The sequence below is a fragment of the Carettochelys insculpta genome, chromosome 22 (assembly GCF_033958435.1).
Source record: "Carettochelys insculpta isolate YL-2023 chromosome 22, ASM3395843v1, whole genome shotgun sequence".
NCBI lineage: Eukaryota > Metazoa > Chordata > Testudines > Carettochelyidae > Carettochelys > Carettochelys insculpta.
Genome location: NC_134158.1, coordinates 7,585,792 through 7,609,647, shown reverse-complemented (window position 1 = coordinate 7,609,647; position 23,856 = coordinate 7,585,792). Strand labels below are relative to the sequence as shown.

The 23,856-nt window shown below is 56.8% G+C and overlaps 1 protein-coding gene and 1 long non-coding RNA gene across 3 annotated transcripts in view; both read left to right on the top strand.

Moving 5' to 3' along the window:
• LOC142024832 (butyrophilin subfamily 1 member A1-like) overlaps window positions 1-12,037 on the top strand; it is a 50,737-nt gene extending 38,700 nt beyond the window's left edge. The window contains exons 6-9 of one of the 2 annotated variants that reach the window (XM_075017100.1): window positions 1,230-1,250; window positions 1,353-1,379; window positions 1,525-1,551; window positions 10,104-12,037. In XM_075017100.1, coding sequence (XP_074873201.1) covers window positions 1,230-1,250; window positions 1,353-1,379; window positions 1,525-1,551; window positions 10,104-10,702 — 674 coding nt within the window. In that variant the 3' untranslated portion in view covers window positions 10,703-12,037. The remainder of the gene's footprint in view (window positions 1-1,229; window positions 1,251-1,352; window positions 1,380-1,524; window positions 1,552-10,103) is intronic. The other variant, XM_075017101.1, reaches the window with a different exon arrangement.
• Window positions 12,038-20,169: 8,132 nt separating this feature from the next.
• LOC142025018 (uncharacterized) lies at window positions 20,170-23,835 on the top strand. Its single transcript, XR_012648582.1, has 3 exons — window positions 20,170-20,269; window positions 21,271-21,308; window positions 23,710-23,835. It is a non-coding gene; the product is annotated as an uncharacterized LOC142025018 (long non-coding RNA).
• Window positions 23,836-23,856: the final 21 nt, after the last annotated feature.

Genomic DNA, 23,856 nt, shown 5'->3' with positions numbered 1-23,856 from the left:
CTAGCCCTTACCTCCGGGGCACACTGCAGTGTGAAGTGGCTGCTCATGTGGGCAGAGAGTTGGCCTAGAGCTCGCCTGATCAGAATGCCCCCGGCTCACCTGCCCTTCCCCAGCACTGCTCTGTCCACAATACCCAGCTCTAGCAGACAGGTAGAGGCCCCTCCAGCCAGGGCTGGAGCCGAGAGCGTGTTCACCCTGGCCAGCCATCCCTTTTATACGGCCCGCCTGGGCTCCGATTGGGGCGACCATCCGTCCCGTCTTCAGCGGGACAGCCCCATAATTCAGGTGCCATTCTGGCGTCCCACTTTATTTTGCACAAGAGGCTAATTGCCCCGTATTTCACAGGGTTCACTGGCTTCCCCCGCTTGGGGGAGCTGGGAGCCAGACTGCGCGGTGACTCCGCTGCTGCTGGGCTTCCGCCAGCGGGGGCTGGAGCTGAGCCGAGGCTGCTGGAGTTGTAGCAGGAGCCGCGGGGGGCGGGGTTAAACTGGGGCTTCAGTGTGTTGGATCCAGGGCCTGGGTGTCAGGGGCTGGAGCCGGAGCTCGGAGTGGAGTAAGAGCCATGGGGGGTTGAGGGGGCTGTGGAGGTTGGAGCAGGAGCTCAGGGCGGGGGAGGTGGGATTGCAGTGGGGCTACTGGCGCCGGGGACAGGGATGGGGTCGGGGGGAGGCAGAGCTGGAGCTACGGCGGGTTTGAACCAGGCTGTGGAGGTTGGAGCAGGGGCCAGAGCCAGGGGTCGGGGCTGTGGAGCAGGGCTGCCAGAGCTGGTGCCAGGGCCCGGGGGGCTGGAGCCGCAGCCTCGGGGGTCGAGTGTGGGGGTTGACTGTGCAGTGGTGTGGGCTGCCACCCACAGCTCAGGGAAGCCAGGAGTTTCACTGGTGGGGCAGCAGCCCTGTTGCCGGTGCCCCAGATAGGGCGACCATCCGTCCTGTTTTGGCCAGGATGGGGGTCATTCCCTATGTCCCGTATTTGGCCGGGGGAGATGTGGTCCCCTAGCTCTGATTGGCCGCCACAAGCCTTCCCTGGTTGATTCCCGGGACAGCCCTTGCCATGGCCTGTTTTAACCTGTCTTCACCAGTGCAGATCAACCGCCCTGTCACAGACCCCCATGGGAGATGTTCAGAGCTCTCCCTATGAACCGAGAGTCAGTGTGGGTTGGGTGGGATCTTACTGAACAGCCTCTTTATTCTTTTCACACATTCACTTGTTTCTCGTTTCTTTGCTTTTAGAGAAGCTGCAGGGTGAACTCGGTAAGTCGTCTTTTATTGCTAATGTAAACCTGGCTACAAACCTGTCTCCTATTTGAGGTGTCTGTGTTCAAGTCTCACCTCTCGGTCTGTGTTTGGTTGCAGAGTGGAGAAGAGCCCTACTAAATGCAGGTAAATAAATACGCATTTTCCCCAATTGACAGTTACCGTGTAGATAATATGTTCTGCTGCTGTTATAAACTTTATTAAAAGAGTTTTCTGTTCAACAAGTCTGTGCTCAGGGCAATTCTCACCTCCCATATTTGCTTCATTTCAGGTTGGGAGAAAGTCCGACAATACGCAGGTAACTATGCTGTAAGCTCCACTGAAATGTGATCTGTCAATCCCCACCCCCTAGTCCCTGAAAGCTCTCTGACCCTTGGCATTGGAAAAGTGCTTAGTAGTGAAAGATTATTTCCGATGGCTTCACCTTCTCAGGCACCTGGGTGCTGCCCGATACACTTCATCTCATGTGCCCTTAGTAGGCATTGAACGGCTGAGCCCTCCCCTCCCCACAGCAGGGTCTGCACACCATGAAACGTGCAATTTCCCTCTACGATAACATGAAGGGTTAAGAGCTGTTCAGTGTCTCTATGGAGCTGGGTGAGGAGGGTCCCCGCTGCTGGGGCAGATGGTTCAATAAGGGCGACCCTATCAACCCTTAACACACAGCCACGTAGGACACTGGAGAGCTGGGGCAGCCGGGGGTGTGATGCCTTAGCTACATGCTCAGTGTGCATTTCCCCACCCCCACCCCAGGCTGCTCTCAGCAGGGACATTCCCAGGTGGAGGTGAGACCTGGGACCAGGCTGGGGTTGGCCACATGCGGCTCCAGAGCCGTGTGTGGCTCTTTAAGGAGTCAGTTGCTGATCCTGGTGCTGCTGCTGCCGACTCCTTTTGCAGCTCCTGGCCCGGCCGCACTGAAATAATGGATCTAAATTTAATTGGTTTAACGGCCAGCAGGAGATACCCAGCCAGTAAACCAATTACATTGAGTGCCAGTATTTCAGTGGCTGCGGATGGGAGAAGTGCTAAGCCTGCAGGAGAGCTGGGGGGAGGGGAGGCCGAGTCTGCCCCCGCTGGAGCCCCACAGCCGTGCTGAGAAGGAGGGGGAGAGGGGCAGTAGGCGGGGTGGGAGGCTATTGGTGGATGGAGCAGCAGCAGTGCAGGGAGCTGGAGGAGATCATGGGCCTGGGGGATAAAGCCTGAGGATGGGGGAGGATTTGGAGCTGAGTGGGGTTTAATCCTGGGGATGGGGTTGGAGGAGGGTAGGGTTGGAGCTAAGAGGAGTTAATCTTCGGGCTTGGGGCTGAGAGGGGTTAAGCCTGGAGATGGGGGCCAGTTTGTGGGGCAAGGGGGCAGAATCTGGGAATGCGGGGTGGTGTTTGGAGGGTTGATTCAAACATTGCCCCTTCCCACTTAAGAGCCTGTCCCCAGACACATGATTTGCCTTGTCCTCGTTTGCTCTCCAGTCTAGGGGTGAAAGTAACGTAAACTTTCTAACTGGTACAGATACCTGCTGTTCTCAAAATAGGGGTGATAACGTCAGACCCCCCCATACATTGCGCAGGGGCCCAGTGTTCCTGTAGGCTCCCCTGCATGGGACAAGGGGCCTGCTCCAGCCCCCGGCTCCTTGGCCTGGAGGATTAGTGGGGGGCCCGGTGCCCCTGAGCTCATGTGAAGCTGGGTGTGAGGGCTGCTGCAAAAGTCTCAGCTCTGGGCACGAAAATGCAAGGGAGCGTGCACAAAGTGCTGAACCAGTTTCAAAGACAATAGAGGCCTTAATTGTCTTCCAACCTGGCTCTGTTCTTTATGCACACTCCCTTGCATTTCCCAGCACAGAGCTGGGGCTTTCCCAGCAAGGGGCCAGAGGAAATACTGCAGATGCCTGTGACCAAACTCCCAGCTGCGTAGGGCAGGAGGGGCAGGGCTGAGCTCCCAGTGAAAATCGGATCATGGGCCACTTTTGGCACCCATGCTGGGGTTGCCAACCCTGGTCAAAGGGGCTCCTAAAATCTCAGCAGTTGTGGAGAAATGAACCGGGCAGCGTTCCCCTTCATTCAGCGCACAAAGCAGGGGTCACTGAAAGAAATTAGTAGGCAGTGAGCTTGAAACAAACACGACGGCCTTTCTTCACACCACACGGAGACAACCTGCAGAACGCTCTGCCCAGAGTGTTGTGAAGGCCAAGAGCTTAACATGGCTCAAACAAGCACTAGAGCGAGATGTGTGTGTGGAGGACAGGTCCGTACATGGCTGTTAGCCAGGCTGGGCAGGGATGCAAACTCCTTTTGTCCCCAGCCTCCCTGCACCAGGATCTGGGAGTGGATGACAGGGCATGGATTAGAAGACAGTTCCCTGTTCTGTCCATTCCCTCTGAAGCAGCTGCAATAGCCAGGGTTGGAAGGCAGGACACTGGGGAAGATGGACCATTGGTCTTGCCCAATATGGCCATTTTTGCAAACTATTTAATTATACGAATGAAAAGGTTTAATGGAAAAACTCCCCTAGATAACGACCTCTGGGGACAGGGAGGGTGTGAAAGAACAGTCCTGCCCAATGATGCGTTTTGAAACTCTTGGGCTATAAGGAAACATGTTTATGGGCTTCCCAGTCACAGACCCAGTGCGCTGGAGCGCAGCCACTGGAACATTGTCCAACACACACGTGTCCTGGCCGCTGTTTATTGTGCCACCGTTCACTCCCCTGCTCCGTCCCCAATGGCCTTGAACCCTCCTGCTGCTGCCACCTGCCCCAGTGACCCCTACGAGTCTTGAGGTTCCACCAGCTCCCAGTCATATCAGCTGCGGAGGGGAACTGCTGGTGCTGCTGGGCTGTGTGCCAGAGACCCTGTCCTGCAGCTGGGCTGAGCACTTACACCTGTCCAGCAGGGACCTCAGCTCCAGCGGTCACTGAACAAACCCAGCGACTCCCTGGGGCCTGATCAGCTCCGTCTGTACCCAGGGGAGAGGGGCAGGTCAGACAGTGCCTGTGAGTGTCAGCAAACCCCCCGCGCCCCCATCTCCCTCCTCACTAGGACACGGCCCCCACCCCTCCTGCTGCAGGGGTGCAGCTCAGTGGGGTGACCAGGGCTCCCTTTGCAGTGGCAGAGGCGCCGAGGCTCAGCCTGGCCGGCCCCAGCACAGATTAGCACTGAGGGATCCCCTCACTCAGGCCGGCTCAGTTCAGCTCTGCTGCCCGTTACCCGGACAAGGAGACGACATTTCCTGACCCCCAGCACTACCGCAGCGATGTGTAACCCGGCACCAGCCAGACTGGCTCCCTGGCAGCACAGCTCCATCTGCTGGGTCCCAGCAGGGCAGGAGGGTCCCTGGACGTCCAGTCTGGGCCTGGCGCCTCCCCCAGGCCGGGCTCCTCAGGAGCGGTGAGGGGAGAGCTCCCTCCCCCCTGCTCACCCCCATCGTCTGCCAGGGGCAGGTCGGCCGATGCACCGACCCAACCGCCCGACACTGGCAGAGACACCAGCCGGGTGAGAGCCCCTCTGGGTCCCCCGTCTCCCCTGTCTGCCTCCCCGGCACAAGGGTTTTCTGCTGCTCTGTGACAGGGTCTGACCCAGCCAATTTCCATTCACGTTTCCAGCCCACCACTGAACAGGCAGCGCTGCCTGGGGCTGGGGGTGAGGGGAGTCGGGGGTGTGGGAAGTATAACCCAATTGGGGGGTCTAGGAAATCCCTGTGGGAACCTGCCCCTCCCATCACCGCCCTTCCCCCCTCCCCCATCACCTGCTGCTCCCCATTACCCTTCACCCCTCCCCATCACCTGCCCCTCCCCCTCCACCTTCACCCCTCCTCTTCACCTGCCCCTCCCCCTCCACCTTCACCCTTCCCTATCATCTACCCCTCCCCCTCTACCTTCACTCCTCGCTTCACCTGCCCCTCCCCTCTGCACTTCACCCTCCCTCTTCACCTGCCCCCCTTCACCTTCACCTGCCCCTCCCCGCTCCCCTTCACCCCATACCATCACCTGTCCCTTCTCCCCTTCACTCCCCATCACCTGCCCCTCCCCTCTCCACCTTCACCCCCCCCATCACCTGCGCCTCCACTCTCACTTTCACCCCTCCCTATCACCTGCCCTTCCCCTCTCCACCTTCACCCCTCCCCATCACATGTCCCTGCCCTCTCCACCTTCACTCCTCCCTTCACCTGCCCCTCCCCTCTGCCCTTCACACCTCCCCTACACCTGCCCCTCCCCCCTCCACCTTCAACCTTCCTCTTCACCTGCCCCTCCCCTCTACACCTTCACCCCTCCCCTACACCTTCCCCTCCCATCTCCACCTTCATCCCTCCCCATCAACTGCCCCTCCCTTCTCCACTTCACCCCTCCCCATCACCGGACAATTCCCTTTCCCCTTCACCCCTCCCCTTCACCTGCCCCTCCCCTCTCCACCTTCATCCCTCCCCATCACCTACCCCCTTCTCCCCTTCACCCCTCCCCATCACCTACCCCTCCCTTCTCCCCTTCACCCCAACCTTCATCTGCCCCTCCCCTCTCCCCTTCACACCTCCCTCTTCACCTGCTCATCCTGTCTCCCCTTCACCCCTCCCCATCACCTACCCATCCCCTCTCCACCTTCACTCTTCCGTTCACCTGCCCTTCTCCTCTGCCCTTCACCCTCCCTCTTCACCTGCCCCCCTCCACTTTCACCCCTCTTCACCTGCCCCTCCCACTCCACATTCACCCCTCCCCATCACCTGCCCCTCCCTTCTGCCCTTCACCCCTCCCCATCACCTTCCCCTCCCTTCTCCCTTTCACCCCTCCCCATCACCTGTCCATCCCCTCTCCACCTTCACCCCTCCCCTTCACCTGCCACTCCCATCTCCACCTTCACCTCTCCCCTACAGGTCCCCCTCCCATCTCCACCTTCACCCCTCCCCATCACCTGCCCCTCCCTTCTCCCCTTCACCCCTCCCCATCACCTGCCCCTTCCCTCTTACCTTTACACCTCCCCATCACTTTCCACTCCCTTCCCCCCTTCAGCCCTCCAGTTCACCTGCCCCTCCCCTCTCCACATTCACCCCTCCCCATCACCTGCTTCCCTTCTCCCCTTCACCCTCCCTCTTCACCTGCCCCTCTCTTCTTCACCTCCACCCCTCCCTCTTCACCTGCTCCTCCACTCTCCACCTTCACCCCTCCCTCTTCACCTGCCCCTCCATTCTCCCCTTCACCCCTCCCCTTCACCTGCCCCTCCCTTCTTCACCTTCACCCCTCCCCTTCACCTGCTCCCCTCCCCTTCACCCTCCCTCTTCACCTGCCCTGTCCCTCTCCACCACCTGCCCCTCCCTTCTCCCTTTCACCCTCCCAATCACGTGCGCCTCCCTGCTCCACCTTCACCCCTCCCCTTCACCTGCTCCTCCCCTCTCCACCTTCACCCCCACATCACCTGCCCCTCCCTGCTCCCCATCACCTGTCCCTTCCCTCTCCACCTTCACCCCTCCCCATCACCTACCCCTCCCTTCTACCGTTCACCCTCCCCCTCCCTGCTCCACCTTCACCCCTCCCTTTCACCTGCCCCATCACCTGCCCCTCCCATCTCCACCTTTACCCCTCCCCTTCACCTCCCCTGCCATCTCCACCTTCACCCCTCTCCATCACCTGCCCTTCCCTTCTCCCTTTCACCCCTCCCCATCACTTGCCACCCCCATCTTCACCCCTCCCCTTCACCTGCCCCTCCCCTCTCCACCTTCATCCCTCCCCATCACCTACCCCACCCTTACCCCCTTCACGCCTCCCCATCACCTGACCCTTCCCTTTCCCCTGTACCCCTCCCCATGACCTGCCCCTGCCCTCTCCACCTTCACCCCCCATCACCTACCCCTCCCCTCTCCACCTTCACCCCTCCCCATCACCTACCCCTCCCTTTCCCCTTCACCCCTCCTGTTCACCTGCCCGTCCCCTCTACACCCCTCCCCATCACCTTTCCCCCTTCTTCCCTTCACCCCTCCCCATGACCTGCCCCTCCCCTCTCCACCTTCACCCCCCATCACCTACCCCTCCCCTCCCCACCTTCACCCCTCCCCATCACCTACCCCTCCCTTTCCCCTTCACCCCTCCTGTTCACCTTCCCGTCCCCTCTCCACCCTTCCCCATCACCTTTCCCCCTTCTTCCCTTCACCCCTCCCCATCACCTGCCCCTCCCCTCTCCCTTTCACCCCACCCTTCATATGCCCCTCCCCTCCCCCTTCACTCCTCCCTATTCACCTGCCCCTCCTGTCTCCCCTTCACCCCTCCCCATGAACTGCCCCTCCCTTCTCCCCTTCACCCCTCCCCATCACTTGCCCCTCCCCTCTCCTCTTCATCCCTCCCCTTCACCTGCCCCTCCCCTCTCCACCTTCAACGCCCCATCACCTGCCCCTTTCCTCTCCCCTTCATCCCTTCCCTTCACCTGCCCCCCTTCACTCTCCCTCTTCACCTGCCACTCCCCTCTCCACCACCTGCCCCTCCCCTCTGCCCTTCACCCTCCCTCTTCTCCTGCCCCTCTCTTCTCCCCTTCACGCCTCCCCACCACCTGCCACTCCCTTCTCCACTTGCACCCTCCCCTTCACCTGCCCCTCCCTTCTCCCCTTCACCCTCCCCATCACCTGCCCCTCCATTCTCCACCTTCACCCCTTTCCTTCACCTGCCCCCCTCCCCTTCACCCACCCTCTTCACCTGCCCCTCCCCTCTCCACCACCTGCTCCTCCCTTTTCCCCTTCACCCTCCCCATAACCTGCCCCTCCCTGTTCCACCTTCACCCCTCCCCATCAGCTGCCCTTCCACTCTGCCCTTCACCCTCCTTTTTCACCTGCCCCCTCCTCTCCCCTTCACCTGCCCCTCACCTCTCCACCTTTACCCCTTCCCATCACCTCCCCCTCCTTTTTTCCCTTCACCCCTCCCTATCACCTGCTCCTCCCTTCTCTATTTCACCCCTCCATCACCTGCCCCTCCCCTCTCCCTTTAACCCTTCCCCTTCACCCCTCCCCTTCACCTGCCCCTCCCCTCTCCACCTTCACCCCCCATCACCTGACCGTACCCTTTCCCCTTCACACCTCTTCACCTGCCTCTTCCCTCTCCACCTTCACCCTCCCCATCAGCTGCCCCTCCTCTCTCCACCTTCACTCCTCTCTTCACCTGCCCTCTCCACCTTCACCCTTCCTCTTCACCTGCCCCTCCCCTTCCACCTCCAACCCTCCCCTACACCTTCTCCTCCCATCTCCACCTTCATCCCTCCCCATCACCTGCCCCTCCCTTCTCCCCTTCACCCCTCCCCATCACCGGACCCTTCCCTTTCTCCTTCACCCCTCCCCATCACCTGACCCTCCCTTTTCCCCTTCACCCCTCCCCATCACCTGCCCCTCCCTTCTCCCCTTCACCCCTCCCTTCACCTGCCCCTCCCCTCTGCCCTTCACCCCTCCCCATCACCTGCCTCTCCCTTCTCCCCTTCACCCCTCCTCTTCACCTGCCCCTCCCCTCTCCACCTTCTCCCCTCTTCATCACCTGACCCTCCCCTCTGCCCTTCACCCTCCCTCTTCACCTTCCCCCCTCCACCTTCACCCCTCCTCTTCTCCTGCCCCTCCCATCTCCACCTTCACCCCCATCACCTGCCCCTCCCTTCTCCCCTTCACCCCTCCCCATCACCTGCCCCTCCCTTCTCCCCTTCACCCCCCTTCACCTGCCCCTCCCCTCTGCCCTTCACCCCTCCCCATCACCTGCCTCTCCCTTCTCCCCTTCACCCCTCCTCTTCACCTGCCCCTCCCCTCTCCACCTTCTCCCCTCTTCATCACCTGACCCTCCCCTCTGCCCTTCACCCTCCCTCTTCACCTTCCCCCCTCCACCTTCACCCCTCCTCTTCTCCTGCCCCTCCCATCTCCACCTTTACCCCCATCACCTGCCCCTCCCTTCTCCCCTTCACCCCTCCCCTCTCCCCTTCACCTCTCCCCCATCACCTGCCCCTCCCCTCTCTCCTTCACCCCCCCTTCACCTGCCCCTCCCCTCTCCATCTTCACCCCTCCCCATCACCTGCCTCTCCCCTCTCCCCTTCACCCACCATCTACCCCATCTACCCCTCCCCTTCACCCCCATCCTACCCCTCCCTTCTCTCATTCACCCCTCCCCTTCATCTGCCCCTCCCCTCTGCCCCTCACCATCCCTTTTCACCTCCCCTCCCCTTCACCCTCCCTCTTCACCTGCACCTCCCTTCTCCCCTTCACCCCCAATCACTTGTCCCTCCCCTCTCCTCTTCATCCCTCCCCATCACCTGCCTCTCCCCTCTCCCCTTCACCCACCATCTACCCCATCTACCCCTCCCCTTCACCCCCATCCTACCCCTCCCTTCTCTCATTCACCCCTCCCCTTCATCTGCCCCTCCCCTCTGCCCCTCACCATCCCTTTTCACCTCCCCTCCCCTTCACCCTCCCTCTTCACTTGCACCTCCCTTCTCCCCTTCACCCCCAATCACTTGTCCCTCTCCCCTCCTCTTCATCCCTCCCCTTCACCTGCCCTTCCCCTCTCCACCTTCACCCCCCATCACCTGCCCCTTCCCTCTCCCCTCACCCCTTCTTTTCACCTGCCCCCCCTTCACCCTCCTTCTCCACCTGCCCCTCCCCTCTCCACCACCTGCCCCTCCCTTCTGCCTTCACCCCCCCATCACCTGCCCCTCCCCTCTCCTCTCCAACTGTCAGCCGGTCCCTGCCCCTCCCCCGCTCTCTCTGCCCTCCCCCCTCAGTGTCTCCTCACAGGCAGGGGGGCCCTGACCCCCCTCAGACAACACCCCCAGAGTGATCACTGGGGCGCAGGTTCATTTCCCTCCGACCCCAGGGACCAGCCCTGCCCCCGCACTGACTCTGTGACTCTCCACAGTGGACGTGACTCTGGATCCAGACACGGCAAATCCCCAACTCGTCCTGTCTGAGGATCGGAAACGTGTGAGCGACGGAGGCACATGGCAGGATCTGCCCGACAACCCCGAGAGATTTGATTATTGGCTCTGTGTGCTGGGCGCGGAGCGGCTCACGGGCGGGAGGTGTTACTGGGAGGTGGAGGTGGGAGACAAGACTGAGTGGGAGCTGGGGGTGTGCAGGGAATCTGTGTGCAGGAAGTGGGGGGTCTCACTCTCACCTGGGAACGGCTACTGGGCCGTGCGGCTGTGGTACAGGGGATACTCGGCCCGCACCGACCCCCCGACCCCCCTCCCCGTGAGCGCCAGGCCCGGCCGGGTGGGGATTTTCCTGCACTACGAGGCGGGCGAGGTCTCATTTTACAATGTGACTGACGGGTCCCATCTCTTCACTTTCACCGACACCTTCTCCGGGCCCCTCCGCCCTTATTTCTGTCCTGGTTACAGAGACGGGGGGACAAACGCGGCTCCCCTGACAATCTGCCCCGGCCCAGCGCAGCCGCAGGGAATCTCTGTCCCCGACAGGGACCCTGCGGCACAGACTGGCCCCTCCCAGCGCTGACACCCCCCAGCCCGGCTCCCATGGGGACGTCTAAGGGCATCACCCACCTGCCCCCACCCCCGTCAGTGCCCAGGCCTGTGCGCTGTGGGGGGAGGGAGTCAGGGGAGCAGCTGCAGGGCTGTGGGGGGCAGGGCACTGCGGGAAATGTGTGAATTGTTCCCCCCACCCCCAGCTCCACTTCCAGCTCCCTGGGTGTGACTCAAAGGCAGGTCAGTAAAGGGCAGAGCCTGACGCTCACACCCCCACCCCTCCTGCACCCCAACCTCCTGCCTCAGGTCACCAGCCCCTCCAGCCGCACCCCACACACCAGCCCCTCTGCAGCCCCCCTCCCCTCGGTCATAACTCCCTGCCACACCCCGCACCCCTCCCCCACACCAGCATCCTCTCCTGCACCCAGCCGCCCTCCTGGGCCTGCACCCCAATCCCTGAGCCAGGTCAGCACCAGAACCCTCTGTACCCTCCTCTCCCGGCCCCAGCATGTGAGAGGCCCCAGGAGGAAGAGCCTGTGAGATAAAGGGTGGCGGGAGAGGAGCCCAGGGAGGGGGGAGAGGCCCAGGGAGGGGCCTGGGTACGTGGCACATTTCCTGCTCTGGGGGAGTCTCTGCCTGCGGAGGGGGGAGGAGCGGCCCCAGGGGCAGCGCTGGGCAGGTGAGAGCACCGGGGCCCTGCTGTGCGTACGGCCCCTCTGCGCTGCAGCCTCAGCTGGGTGTGTATGCGGGGGGCTGGGGAAGGGGCTCAGCAGCTGGGCCAGCCGGGGGGGTACGAGCCCAGCCCCAGGGTGTGTGACCAGGGGCCCAGCCGGGCCGTGCAGAACCCACTGGCTCTTCCCGTGGGTTTGCCCCTCCCGTGCGCGGTGACAAAGGGCCCCAGCGCCGGGCGAGGCGGGTGGGAAATACCGACACACACCGAGTGCCTGGTGCTGCCCCTCGGACTCGCCCAGCCCCCAGCCCAGGGGCAGCAGACGGCGCCGGGCGGGGGAGTCGCTCCTGTCCCAATTCCTGCCCTGCGACATCTCCGTGTGACGTCCGGGGGGGACAAAACTGAGCAATTGTTCTACTCCAGCAGTGCCAGGTGCATCCCCAGCGCTCTTCTCATTCCCACTTCACTGGGTTTTACACGCACCCGCCAGGCACGTCTTGTAAACGGGCTCATCGACATTGCTGGTTCACTCCAAACCCCAGGGCCGTTTGCCTGGGCTGTGCAGCGCCACCAGCCAATTTCCGCGGCATCACTGGCGGGTGTTACGTCCTGTTGTGGAAAACGTCGCTGCTCCAGCTCACTGAGGGGGTTTTGGGAAATGCGGGAGCAGAGTTTGTACCAATAAACCCGAGAGTGATCCACCGAGTGTCTCTGTGTGCCTCACTCTCGCTCGTGTGCCGTGTTGGCCTGGGGTTTGGTGTGCGTAGGGGGGAGCCCTCACAGCAGGGGTTGGGCGTGGGGGGTCAGGCCAGGGGTGGAGGTTGGTGGGGTGAGGGTAGGGGTGGAGGACTCAGGGCAGAGAGTTTGGTGCAGGGAAGGGGGTGAGATCTCAGGATTTGACCAGGAGTGGGGCGTCTCCTCATGTGTGTGGGCTGGGGGTGGTCCATGTCGTGGTTTCTGGCACCAGCATCTCTGGGGAGGCCGGCTGGGCCCGGCTGGGTTCTGCAGCCCCAGGCTGAGCTCCTTGCAGGGAGGCGTCTTTCACAGTCTGGGGAAAAGGGACAGGCCACAGCACTGGCCACGGCCCTGGGGTGAGCTGGGGGTGCCAACTTCAGCCCTACTTTGGGGGCCAGCTGGCACCTGCTACGGGGTGGCCATCTGCAACTTTGGGGTGGGGGGCTGTTGGGGCCGGCCCAGCTCTGGGAGGGGGAGGAGGTGGTCTGGGGGCTTGGGCCAGCCTGCAGCATTGAGCCCAGCCCTGGGGTGAGCTGGGGGCCCAGGTTCCAGCTCTGGGGTGGGGGTTGGCCACAGCTTTGGGGAGGGGAGCTGGCCCCAGGTTTGTGGGGGGCTGGTCATAGAATCCTAGAACAATAGAGCTGGAAGAGACCTGAAAAAGCCATTGAGTCCAGCCCCCTGCTCTAAGCAGGACCAAACCCATCAGATCAGCCCCGCCAGGGCTTTGTCAAGGCGAGACTTAAACACCTCCAGGGATGGAGACTCCACCACTTCCCTGGGTGGACCATTCCAATGCTTCACCACACTCCTTGTAAAAAAGCTTTTCCTAATGTTCAACCTGGACCTTCCCAACCGCAACTTGAGACCATTGTTCCGTGTTCTGCCATCCACAACCACTGTGAGCAGCCTCTCTCCAGCCTCTTTGCAGCCTCCCTTCAGTCAGCTGAAGGCTGTTATCAAGTCCCCCCTCAGTCTTCTCTTCTGCAGACTAAACAGTCCCAATTGCCTCAACCTTTCTTCATAAGTCATATGCTCCAGCCCCCTAATTATTTTGATCGCCCTCCGCTGGACCCTTTCCAGTGTACCCACATCCTTCCTATAACTGGGGGCCCAGAACTGGACACCAAAGCCGAATAAAGAGAAATAATCACTTCTCTGGATCTACTGGCAACGCTTCTCATGATGCAACCTAATATGCCATGAGCCTTCTTGGCTACACCGGCACAGTGTTGACTCATGTCCAGCTTCTCATCCACTACAACTCCCAGATCCTTTTCTGCAAAACTACTACCGAGCCACTCGGACCCCAGCCTGTAACAACGCTTGGGATTCTTCCAGCCCAAGTGCAGGACTCAGCACTTGTCCTTATTGAACCTCATCAGATTTCTTGCAGCCCAGTCTTCCAATTTGTCTAAGTCACTCTGGACCCTGTCCCTACCCTCCAGCGTATCTACCTCTCCCCCGAGCTTAGTGTCATCCGCAAACTTGCTGAGGGTGCAATCCAACCCCTCATCCAGGTCATTGATAAATATGTTGAACAGAACAGGACCCAGAACTGAACCTTGGGGCACTCCACTAGAAACCGACCACCATCCCGCCATCCAGCCGTTGATCACTGAGCCTCTGGGTGGGGGGGCCGTGGCTGGGGCATGGTGCTGGCCCTAGTCCCAGGGTGAGCCAGAGGGGTCTTCCCTGGACCAGCCCCGTCTCCAGGGCACTGGCCCAGCCTCGGGGTGAGCTTTGGGGCAGGAGGGGCCAGTCTGTGCCGTGGGGTCACTGTCGGGGACAGAGATTCCCTCCAGCTGCGTTGGGACAGGGCAGATTGTCAGGGGAGGCACGTTTGTCCCCCCCTTGGCGTCGAGGGGTACAGATCTGTCACCCCCTCACGTTCTGCCCCACCCCCAGCTGAAACTGCCCCGCCCCAGGCAACCCCTCCCGCTTGCTGCCCCCAGCCCAGCTCCTCTCAGAGGCAGCTCAGGAGTGGGAGGTGGACGTGTGGGAGTGTGTGAAACCCCCGACTTAGGGTCTGTCCCGGTGGGGCCCCCCCGGCGGTTCCCTCCTTCTCCCGTCCCCAGGAACGAGGGGTCAGACATAGGATCCAGCCAGAATTCAGTGTCCGAAGGGTTAATTTAGTCTATGGCGGGGAAGAGAATTAGCTCCCAACAGTCAATGGAATCAAACAGGGACGTCCCAGTGGGCAGGAAGCTCAGCCCCAGCCCAGCGCCCTGCACACCCCATACGCTCAGCCCCCGGCTGGAGAGCTCTGCCCTCGGGGAGCGCCGGGTGGCGTCCGTCAGGGTGGCGGGTGCTCAGGACCTGTGGCCGTTGGACTGCGGGGAGCCCTCGGGGGCACTGAGGAGTCCCTGGGCGGTGGGAGCTGAGAGAGGTAGCGGCTGGGCAGCGCTGGCAGGGGTGCGGATGGGGCGTGAGGGGACAGACGGGCGGGTGGGAGGTCGATCTCCTCCTTCCCCTCCCTTGGCAGGCAGCAGCCGGCTGGTGCTGGGCAGCGTGACGCCCGCGCTGGCTCTGCCCTGGGCTAGACAGCGCTGCTGCTGCGGGGGGGCAGTGCCGGACAGCAGCCCTGGGACGTCCGTCCGTCCGTCCGTCCGTCTGTCACCGGCTCTGACAGACGCCTTGGGGGGAACCTGCCCCTGGCGCCCTGGGGGGCAAACAGCTCTGAGGGGACGGAATGCTCAGGGAAAAGGGCGGGAAAAACCGGTTTGTTCCGGTTCCAACCACCAGCGCCCGACCTGCCTGCACAGCAGCGTCCCACTGGGGTCCCAGTCACAGGGGCCAACCGACCCCATTGGGTGCGACCTGGGAATGGGCCGGGCCGCCCATGAGAGACTGAAACTGTGTTTAACACCCCCCACCAAAACCCCTCCCCCACTACCCACAGCCGGCCCCTCCCCACTGCTCCCTCACCCACCACCCTGGGATGCTCCCGCACTGCCCTGGGCTTCCTGTCACAGCCCCTGCCCGGCAGGGTGGGACTGGGCCACGGCTGGGGCAGGGATGGCGGCCATGTTCACCTCATGTGGGCCTGAACCCTGACATATTCGTGGGCAATGGAGCATGGCGGGTGAGTTGGTCGCTGGAGCCAGGGGCTGGCCAGGGCGCTGGCATGGCAGGTGAGGCCCCCACCTCACCCAGCTCGGTGGCAGGGCTCTACTTACCCACCAGCAGGTGTCAGGTGCACAATGGCCTGTACTGCCGCTCCCCCGGGGGGGGCACCGCACCACACAGCCCCCCCCACCAGAACGACCCCCCCGTTCCCTCTGGCCTAACAGCCCCACTGTGCCCAGCCTCCCCCCAGACCTTGCCATAAATGTACAGCACCCAGCACCCCGTTCCCACAGCCCCACAACTGCCCAGCACCCCACACAGGCCCTCCACTGCCCAGTGCCCAACACACACAGCTCTACCCTCCCCCCCCCCTCCCCCGCAAAGCCCCACTGCCCCTCACCCTGCCCCTGTAGCTGTGATTTCCCTGGGGCTCGGGGAGCACTGGTGGCTGCCCCTTACCTGGGTGAGGGCCGGCAGCTGCTGATTCCCTGGGGCTCTGAGCTCAGAGCTGAGAAGGTGAAAAAGATCTTCTCTAAACCTCCCAAACCCAAGTTACTCAACCCCTCCGACGCTAACGGCACCCTGAGTGTTCAGTAACCAGGTGTCGTCAGTTCTTAGCTGGTCCCTGTCTCTGTAACACAGCCATGGTTGTGTAATGGTCCATCTAGTGACAATTAACACCAAATGTAAATTGTTATCCCATTAGTCAGTTCAGAACCCAACTCTGCTCTCGACAGCCATGCTGGACTATTATTTTACACATTTTCTTCTTCACCTCCCTGTGTGTCATAGCGCTGGGGGGATATTAGTCTCCCTGTTTTGAGAAATCATCTCTAGGTTCTCTGGTACAGTCAGTCTCATTCCTGGGCTCCAGGCCCTTATTCAGTTCACTGTCCCTAATTAAGGGCCCCATTCCCCTGCGAGGGTGGGGTAGTCTGGGGGGAATCCAGTCCCCACCCACTCATTCTGGGTTCTAGCCCAGGCACCTGCCCAGTTGTAGTTAGAAATGTAAAAGTCAACCTTCCCTGCGCTCTCAGGATGACAGTTTGGGATGTAAACTGTTAGTGATAATATGTAAATATACAAAAAATTAATAGTAAATACCCTAGTGGATATTTGCCAACATACTTTCCTGTGTAACAACGCAATGAGGTTGCATAAGCAATCACAGCAATTATACATCTTTTCGCGAGAAATTGGGACAGAAACAGAAACATTTCTGAGGAAATCGGAAGGGAGAATTTATTCTTATATTTAACATTTCCCTGTGTGTAAAAACTCGGAAAACCACACAGCTTCAGCAGCCCTGCCATCCACACAGCAGCAGCCTGGTAAATACCCAGCTGAGTTCATCACAGGTAAGTTTAGGACTTTTATGTTCAGAGACTCAAGGTAAGTTCAGGACACGTTGTCATGAATGGGATATAGTGAAAACATCTTCAAAATTGAATGATTACATTGGAAACTTTCGTAGAACATCACATTTTTTTTAAAAAAAAAGCAGCCAGAGAAGTGCCCTGTGATGTGACCCCGACCCCTTACTCCACTCAGCGAGGTACTAAAGAAACCAGATTAAATCATTGATTTCAAGGAATTAGACCAACCAGTCACCATTTTTACAGAGCATTCCAGAACCCAGAGGAATAGAGATGAATTTCCTGGAGGAAATTTATTTTCTTTGCATTCTAAACCTCACACGACACCAAAAAAATCTCACCCCTTCGATTGATTTATGGCTGAGAATAAAGGAAGCTTCACCAAATTTTATGTTATGGGTCATTCAGTGCCAGCATCTTTAACGCAAGTAAGTTAATTTGTGATGACTCCATAAAGCCCACAAACCCTCTTTATTTCTGTACAGCTGCGGTATCTTTATAGCCAAGCACATAGCCTGAGTCCACACTGAGATCAGCTGGGGACATTGACAAGCCATTGACTGCAAATAATATTTCTAAAGAAAAACAAACTAAAAAAGGGTATCAAAGAGAATATTTCTATGTCTGTTAATAGCATTCATGGGTGGGGAATGTTGCCAATGCAAGAAGAAAGGGTCATATCTTTATTACCAATTATATGTAGCGAGAAAATGAAAAATCACATGAATAAATGATGGCAGAAGTTCAAAGAGCATTATGTAATCTTGTGATTAATTTCAATATATTGGTTGGTTAATTCTATAACTCTTTCAGCACTGAATTTTCAAAGCTGGAGCGCAAGAGAGGGTGTTTGTGCCTTGCCTTGCAGAGAGAACCAGTCAGGGCAAGAGAACGAGAGAGCAGCTGCACACGTGGTCACTGTGGTGTTTATGACACATATCTTTTGTCCTTGCTTCACAACAATGTCATGACTTGTTTCATTAGCTGTCAGTACAGTCACCTTCTCCTGGGCTTCAGTGGGTAAGACTGTGATTCCACTGGAACCAGCCGTCCTTCAGGGAGACCTCCTTCAATTGGATGCTCTCCTATGGCTAGAGTTCCTCCACCGCTTGTCAGCCAGCTACTCCGGGCAGGCACCTCTTAGTAGTATCCTTGCAGGCACTACTAAGGGAGTTGTGCCCGCGTACCTGAGAGCACCCATTGGTAGTTCAGGTGACTCCTGTTTAGCATCCTCAATCTTCTTGTAGGCTTCAGCACAAATTGTATGAATCATCAGGGTGGTCAGGTATTGGTCCCCAGCCCGTCATCTGCAGTATTCCGCCAGTACCTTAAAGAGACTGGAGATGGTGGTTATTAGTACGGACACATCATGGATCCCCTTGGGGTCAGGGCATATTAAGGCGGCTGTGTCTACCTCCTGTTTTACCCTGGCCACCTTCTCCAGGAATTCTAGGTGCACTATGATATATCCCGCATATGGATATTCATTCATGCTGAGTCCACATAGACTGAGACCCGTCAGAGGTCGAATGTGCAGGTGCCCAAACATTTGTTGGTAGAATGACTGGAATATAACAGTCATTTGAGATCCTGTATCCAGCACAGCTCTACATTCCATCCTTTCTGTATTCACAGTGACCTCCGCTCGTGACCCTATCAGTCCTTGTGAGATTGAAGTGGGTCTGTCTCTTCTAGGGGAGCCTCCAGTTCCTGTGAGCTCTTTGTCCTAACTCTGTGGCCATTTCCCAACTTTTTCCCAACTAATCCTCAGCTTCCCGTAAACTAAGCCGAGATTTTCCTCATTTTGGCAATTGGCAGCACGGTGCCCATCTTGACCACACCGGTAGCAGAAAAACTGTCCTCTCCTCCTCCGCCTGGGTGGGGCGGTGGCTCCAGATACCGACATGTCCATCACCACAGCCTGTGGCTCCTCATCCCTGTAAATCCTAGCCTGGTGAATGGCGCTTTGCAACTCAGCCATCTGTCCTGTCGGGACCTGAATTTGTTGAGCAAGGTCTTCTCTGGTGTTCACCATCAGTACACTGGCTGTAGGTTGGGGTGCTGTGCTGGCTGGCTCAGGCACGTGGGCTTCCCAAAACTCACTGACAGCTTCTCTGGTTTCCTCCTCTCTGACCTCTTTAATCAGCTGGGAGTAGCTTGGTGGTGGCTCCTGTTGTTCTCTTAACCCGAGATGAAGTAGAATCGGGCTGTAATACTGAGTTCCTCTTTCAGTATGAGCCAGTCTGGCCTGGTCCATCTGCTCCACAGTAACTGCTCCCCTAATGATATGAACAGTATGTGTGTAAAATTGGTCCAGTTAATTTTAATGAGACTCTGTAACAGTCTCTCCAGCCTTTGGTATAGGCCGAAACCTTCTCTCCCTGGTGTTGCTTAGCATTAAGGAAGGTACAATAACTGTCTTCAGGGCTCTCTACCCTCCCAAAGGCAGGAGTGAGGGCATCTAGACAATCCTTTACACCGGCTTGAGGTTAGTGAGCTTCAAGGTGTGAATCACATCTAATGCTGGGCCCCTGAGACTCTCTATTAAACATCTTCGCTTCTCTCTGTCTGATACAGCCCAGTGCTCCAGCATTTCAGTGGTGTGTTCTGGCCAGGGTGCAAACTCCTCTTCCCCAGGAAATCATCTGAGCTTACAATAGAAGCTCTCCATGACATGGGGTAGCACACACTGTCCCAATGTCTGCCCCATCCAGATCGATGCTCCAGTGCTGACAAGATGAGACCCAGGGTCCCCCTCAAGATGCCTTAGATTGAGTGTCCCCCCTCCCGTGCAGGTCGACACCAGTTAGCCATCACATGAATACGCAAGTAGACATCTGTGGCGCCTTCTTCTGGGTGGCGTCTCCTTTCATAACCAACCCTCAAGTAACTGTCCCAGCTCAATTGCATTGAGCAATGTCCTTGGCCTCTCAGGCTCACCAGTCCAATACTGTAAACAGCCAATCCACACACCCAACTTTCTCTGCACCCCCAATTCAAATGCCCCCCTTACAACTCAGTCCGGTGTGTGTGGGCTCTGACACGTCCCCTCATGGAACCTGAGGCAATGACACCTATGCGCTGGTCAGGCGTTCTGCTTGCTCCTGTAGAAATATCCTCTTCTGAGGTGATTTATATGTCCCTGTCCATGAGCTGTGGTGTCTGTGTGGTTGCCCTGCATCCTTACCAAACAGGTCTTAAGCTAAGCATTCAAACTTATAATCTGCTTTACCAGCAGTGGTGACATATTTCCCTCACAAACCACATCAAAACTAGATAAATTAAAAAATATATTTACTGTTAAAATGGTGTTTAAATACACAAAATGGCCGCTGGAAAATGACAGTTAGAGAATGACAGTTGCAATTAATATTCGGCGGGCTATGAATATGTATGAAGTTATGGTTTGAAATGTTTCAAACTGATTGGTCAATTTAGAATCCTTATCCATATGTAATAGTCAAATGCCCCTTTGATACATTGTGGCACTGGGGAGGACCTAGCAGGCAGAAGTTGTCAAACAGGTCCACCCAGGCTGCATATATTCAGGAGAGCAGCGCTGCTTGGGGCATTCCAGACCAGACCTCGGAGGAGAGCAAAAGAAAGAAGACTACAGAGAAGGACTGAGCTAAGAGCTGGACATCGCTGGTGGAAGAGCTGAAGCTGACCTGCGTGTCAGTCATCGCTCGGTAGCCACCGTGGGCTGACGAAGAACAGAAGAGTTCCAGCCTATACAGAGCGAAAATCACTAGTAAGGCTCCGGTTCTTTTATCCGGAGGGTTTGCCTGGCAGACCGCACCGCCTAAACAACGGTGCCCTGCACAGGGAAACCGCAGCAGCGACCCTGCCCTTCCAGTTGCCGACCTTAGCTCAGGCCGGTGTCTGAAATATCACGGTCCTTCCTAAAAAACACAGGAGGTTTTGTTAACCAAGCCGGTTTTCCTCCTGGCTCTCTTTTTCTTCCTCCTTTACTATCTGACCTGACGCGGCTGCCGTACAAGCGCGCCGTGAGGGTCATAACTTTCTAGTTCGAAGAGAACTACAGGCCCAGCGCCTGGATCACAGAGCAGGAATTAGGAGGTATTTATGGTCTGGGTTTAAGGTTAATATAAATAATTAGGTAAACAGTTAATGTTTTTATATAGTTTTGTAACAGGAGGTGGATTGGGACTTCCCCAAGTCCATGATCTGCATCTTAAATTTTGTACTCCTTGTCTCTTTGTAAAGGCACAGGAGGCCAATGCTATTGGTCTAGCCTAAAACTATTACATGCACACAAAAGGGTAGTTAGGTAAACTGCTTTATAATTATAATCCAGAGCTATAAGCTCCCCCCTATTTAGGAGGGTAGAGTGGTCAGGGATAACCCTATAAAGGGAAAACCTGATGTTCTTAGTAACCCTTTAAGGGTAATAAAGGTCTGCAATAAAGGGCTACCACAACAAGGTGGTCGAAATAGGCAGTGCCATTTTTGAGGGGATAACCTTTAAGTAGGAAAACCCCACTATTTAACTAAGGGAATAACCTCTCTGAAGGAAACCCCGCATATACTGGGCTCTCCCCTGCTTGGCCAGCAGGGCAACCCACTTAACTAGAGAATTGACCTAGCTTAGCGCAGGCAAATTCTTATTCTAAGTAAAATCTGCTCCCCGCGGTAGTCGGCCAAGGGTTGAGTGACCTGGTGAACCTCAGGAAGATCCAGGAATGAATAAATACAATATTCAGCTCTGAAGTTAATCTTTCCATTTTACAGCACGCATCGAAGGCTGCACGGCCCGTCCCGGAAGCGCAGTAAGTAGCTGAGGGGTTAGATAGCAGTGTTGTTACAGCAGTTACCTATTGTTTAAGGCTATAAGCCAATTAGTATTCAAATCCTGTGCTTATTTCAGAAAAACAAGGGTCCATATATTTTGTGTTGCTTAGCTTACCACAATGCACACTTTGGTGTTATAAAATAAACCCTTTCTCCCTGTTTGAACCTGACATCTTGTTGGTATTTCTTCCTTGGGTAAACACAGCGCAGCAGCGCAGTTCACACACCCTGAAACCCCGTTGTGATTAGACCCACCGTAGACGGCGAGCAGGGTCGCGGGGTAAAATCCTGGGAGCATTGGTAAGGACTCAGTTTTAGTCCAGTCCATTGCTCTGGTGTGACTGACTTGGCCTAATCAATATTCAAATTTATTCTTACGTCACTCACATCCTCGATAGCTCCTTGCCAGCTGCCACACTGACCAGCCGCCCCAGCCACCCACTGTTCCTACCAGCCATCTGCCAGTCATGCTGTCCACTGTGGATTTGGCCTGAAGCACAACTCTGGGATTTCAGCTCTTAGTGGCCTTCGCTGCCATCCTGGGATTTCAGCTCACAGCATCTACCAAAGTTGAGTCCCATACAAGATACAAGTATCGGAGGGGTAGCTGTGTTAGTCTGGATCTGTAACAGCAACGAAGGGTCCTGTGGCACTTTATAGACTAAGAGAAAAGTTTTGAGCATGAGCTTTCGTGAGCACAGACTCACTTCATCAGATGCACATCAGATACATCTGATGAAGTGAGTCTGTGCTCAGAAAAGCTCACGCTCAAAACTTTTTCTGTTGGTCTATGATGTGCCACAGGACCCTTCGTTGCTGAGACAAGATACAAACGCCAGCATCCAGCTCTACTTTTTAATAGATGGAGAATACTAATCAAACCAGGCTTATAGCTAGATGGCCAAAACCTAAGCAGGGAAAAAAACATTAAACTAGCTGATCCTACTCATATCCCTCTTCTTTTGCTTTAAAATGCTTTACACCCTCTATAATCCACGTCTTACTCAGTTATGAGGACTGCCCTGTCCCCCACAAGGACTTGGGGCATTGATGAGATTTCACAATTCTTACACTGAGTGTAGCATAAATTGTGATTTTGCAGCAGTGTGTTTACAAACGACAAAATCTCACTGCTCCTTGCTACCCATCAGGCTTTGTTTGCAAGGCACCACATACGCACACCTTTTCATCCCCATGCAAACGATCTCTGGGAGACACATTCCGCCCAGTCTTCAGCAGCATTGAGTTCCTGCTGGCACATTCCTGTAAGATGGGAGGAGGTTGAGGGCAAGAGCTCTGGCTGGAGCTGGACAGAGTGTGTACAGGACAAGTGCAAGATTTCCACCCTGTCCCTCTGGTACGGCCTCTTCCCCTTTTCCCTCCTTCCCCACCCAGTCACCCACCCACAGACACCAATTGCCCGGAAGCGGGACCCAGCGCACGGAGAAGAGGATGGTGATAGGCACTGAGACCCAGGAGGCAGTGTCCTGAAGCTCTCTGCCCCTCACCCAAGGAGAGGCCCACAGAGAGCCTGAAGATGAAACACGTCCCTTGTTTTTAAACCTCCCCTCCCAGGTCAGGTTTTGTAACTCGCATTTCCCCTGTTCTTATTCTCATAAGTGCCTGAACCGTTTTTGCTGAAATTCTCCAGTAATGCTCAGGCTGAGGCAGACACCCAGCAGGGAGATTTTTCAACCTAACTGTAAATGTTTGTGAGGGTTGTCAGAAATCGAAAACAAGATCTAATAATGAGCACTGCCAAGCAACCCAGCAAGCATCACTGCCTGTAGCCCTGGCAGTCAGGCTTTTCAACAGCAAACCCTAAAGTGCTTTCACAGGAGGATGAACATTCTAATCCCAAACTTCAGAAGGGGAAACTGAGGCACAGAGGGGTTAATGGCTTGTCTTCAGCGTTCCCTGGGCTTTCATGATTTGATGGAGGCTTTCTTTCCCTTACACACATTGGATGCCTGACAGATATGGTGCCCAACATGCCAGCTACTGGCCACAGGTGGCTACTTGGCCGGTGGCATGTGGCTAGTTGGCTAGAACAATAAATATAATTTCAGAGTAATGTGAGGTTTAGAATAAGTGGGAGTGGCTATTGCTTCCGAACTGGTTGAACTGGGGCCTGAGCACTTGGTGATTTTAAATACCATGTCTCTTATGTTACTGGAAAAGCAATGAAGGGTCCCGTGGCACCTTATAGACTAACGGAAATGTATGAGCATCAGCTTTCTGCATCTGATGAAGTGGGTCTTTGCCCGTGCAAGCTGATGCTCATACATTTCTGTTAGTCTATGAGGTGCCACAGGACTCCGCGTTGCTTTTGCAGATTCAGACTAACACAGCTCCTCCTCTTATGTTACTGATTCTTAGAGAGCAGGAGAAACGGAAGAACTGAGCGAAAGCTGCCCAAAGGAGCGGGTTGGCACCATGTTTGTCGCTGGCTATCACTGCAGAGCAGGTTTCTTTAAGAGGGCTTTGGTCCCTGCTGCTTAGTCACTGTGTGAGAAGGGCTCCTCC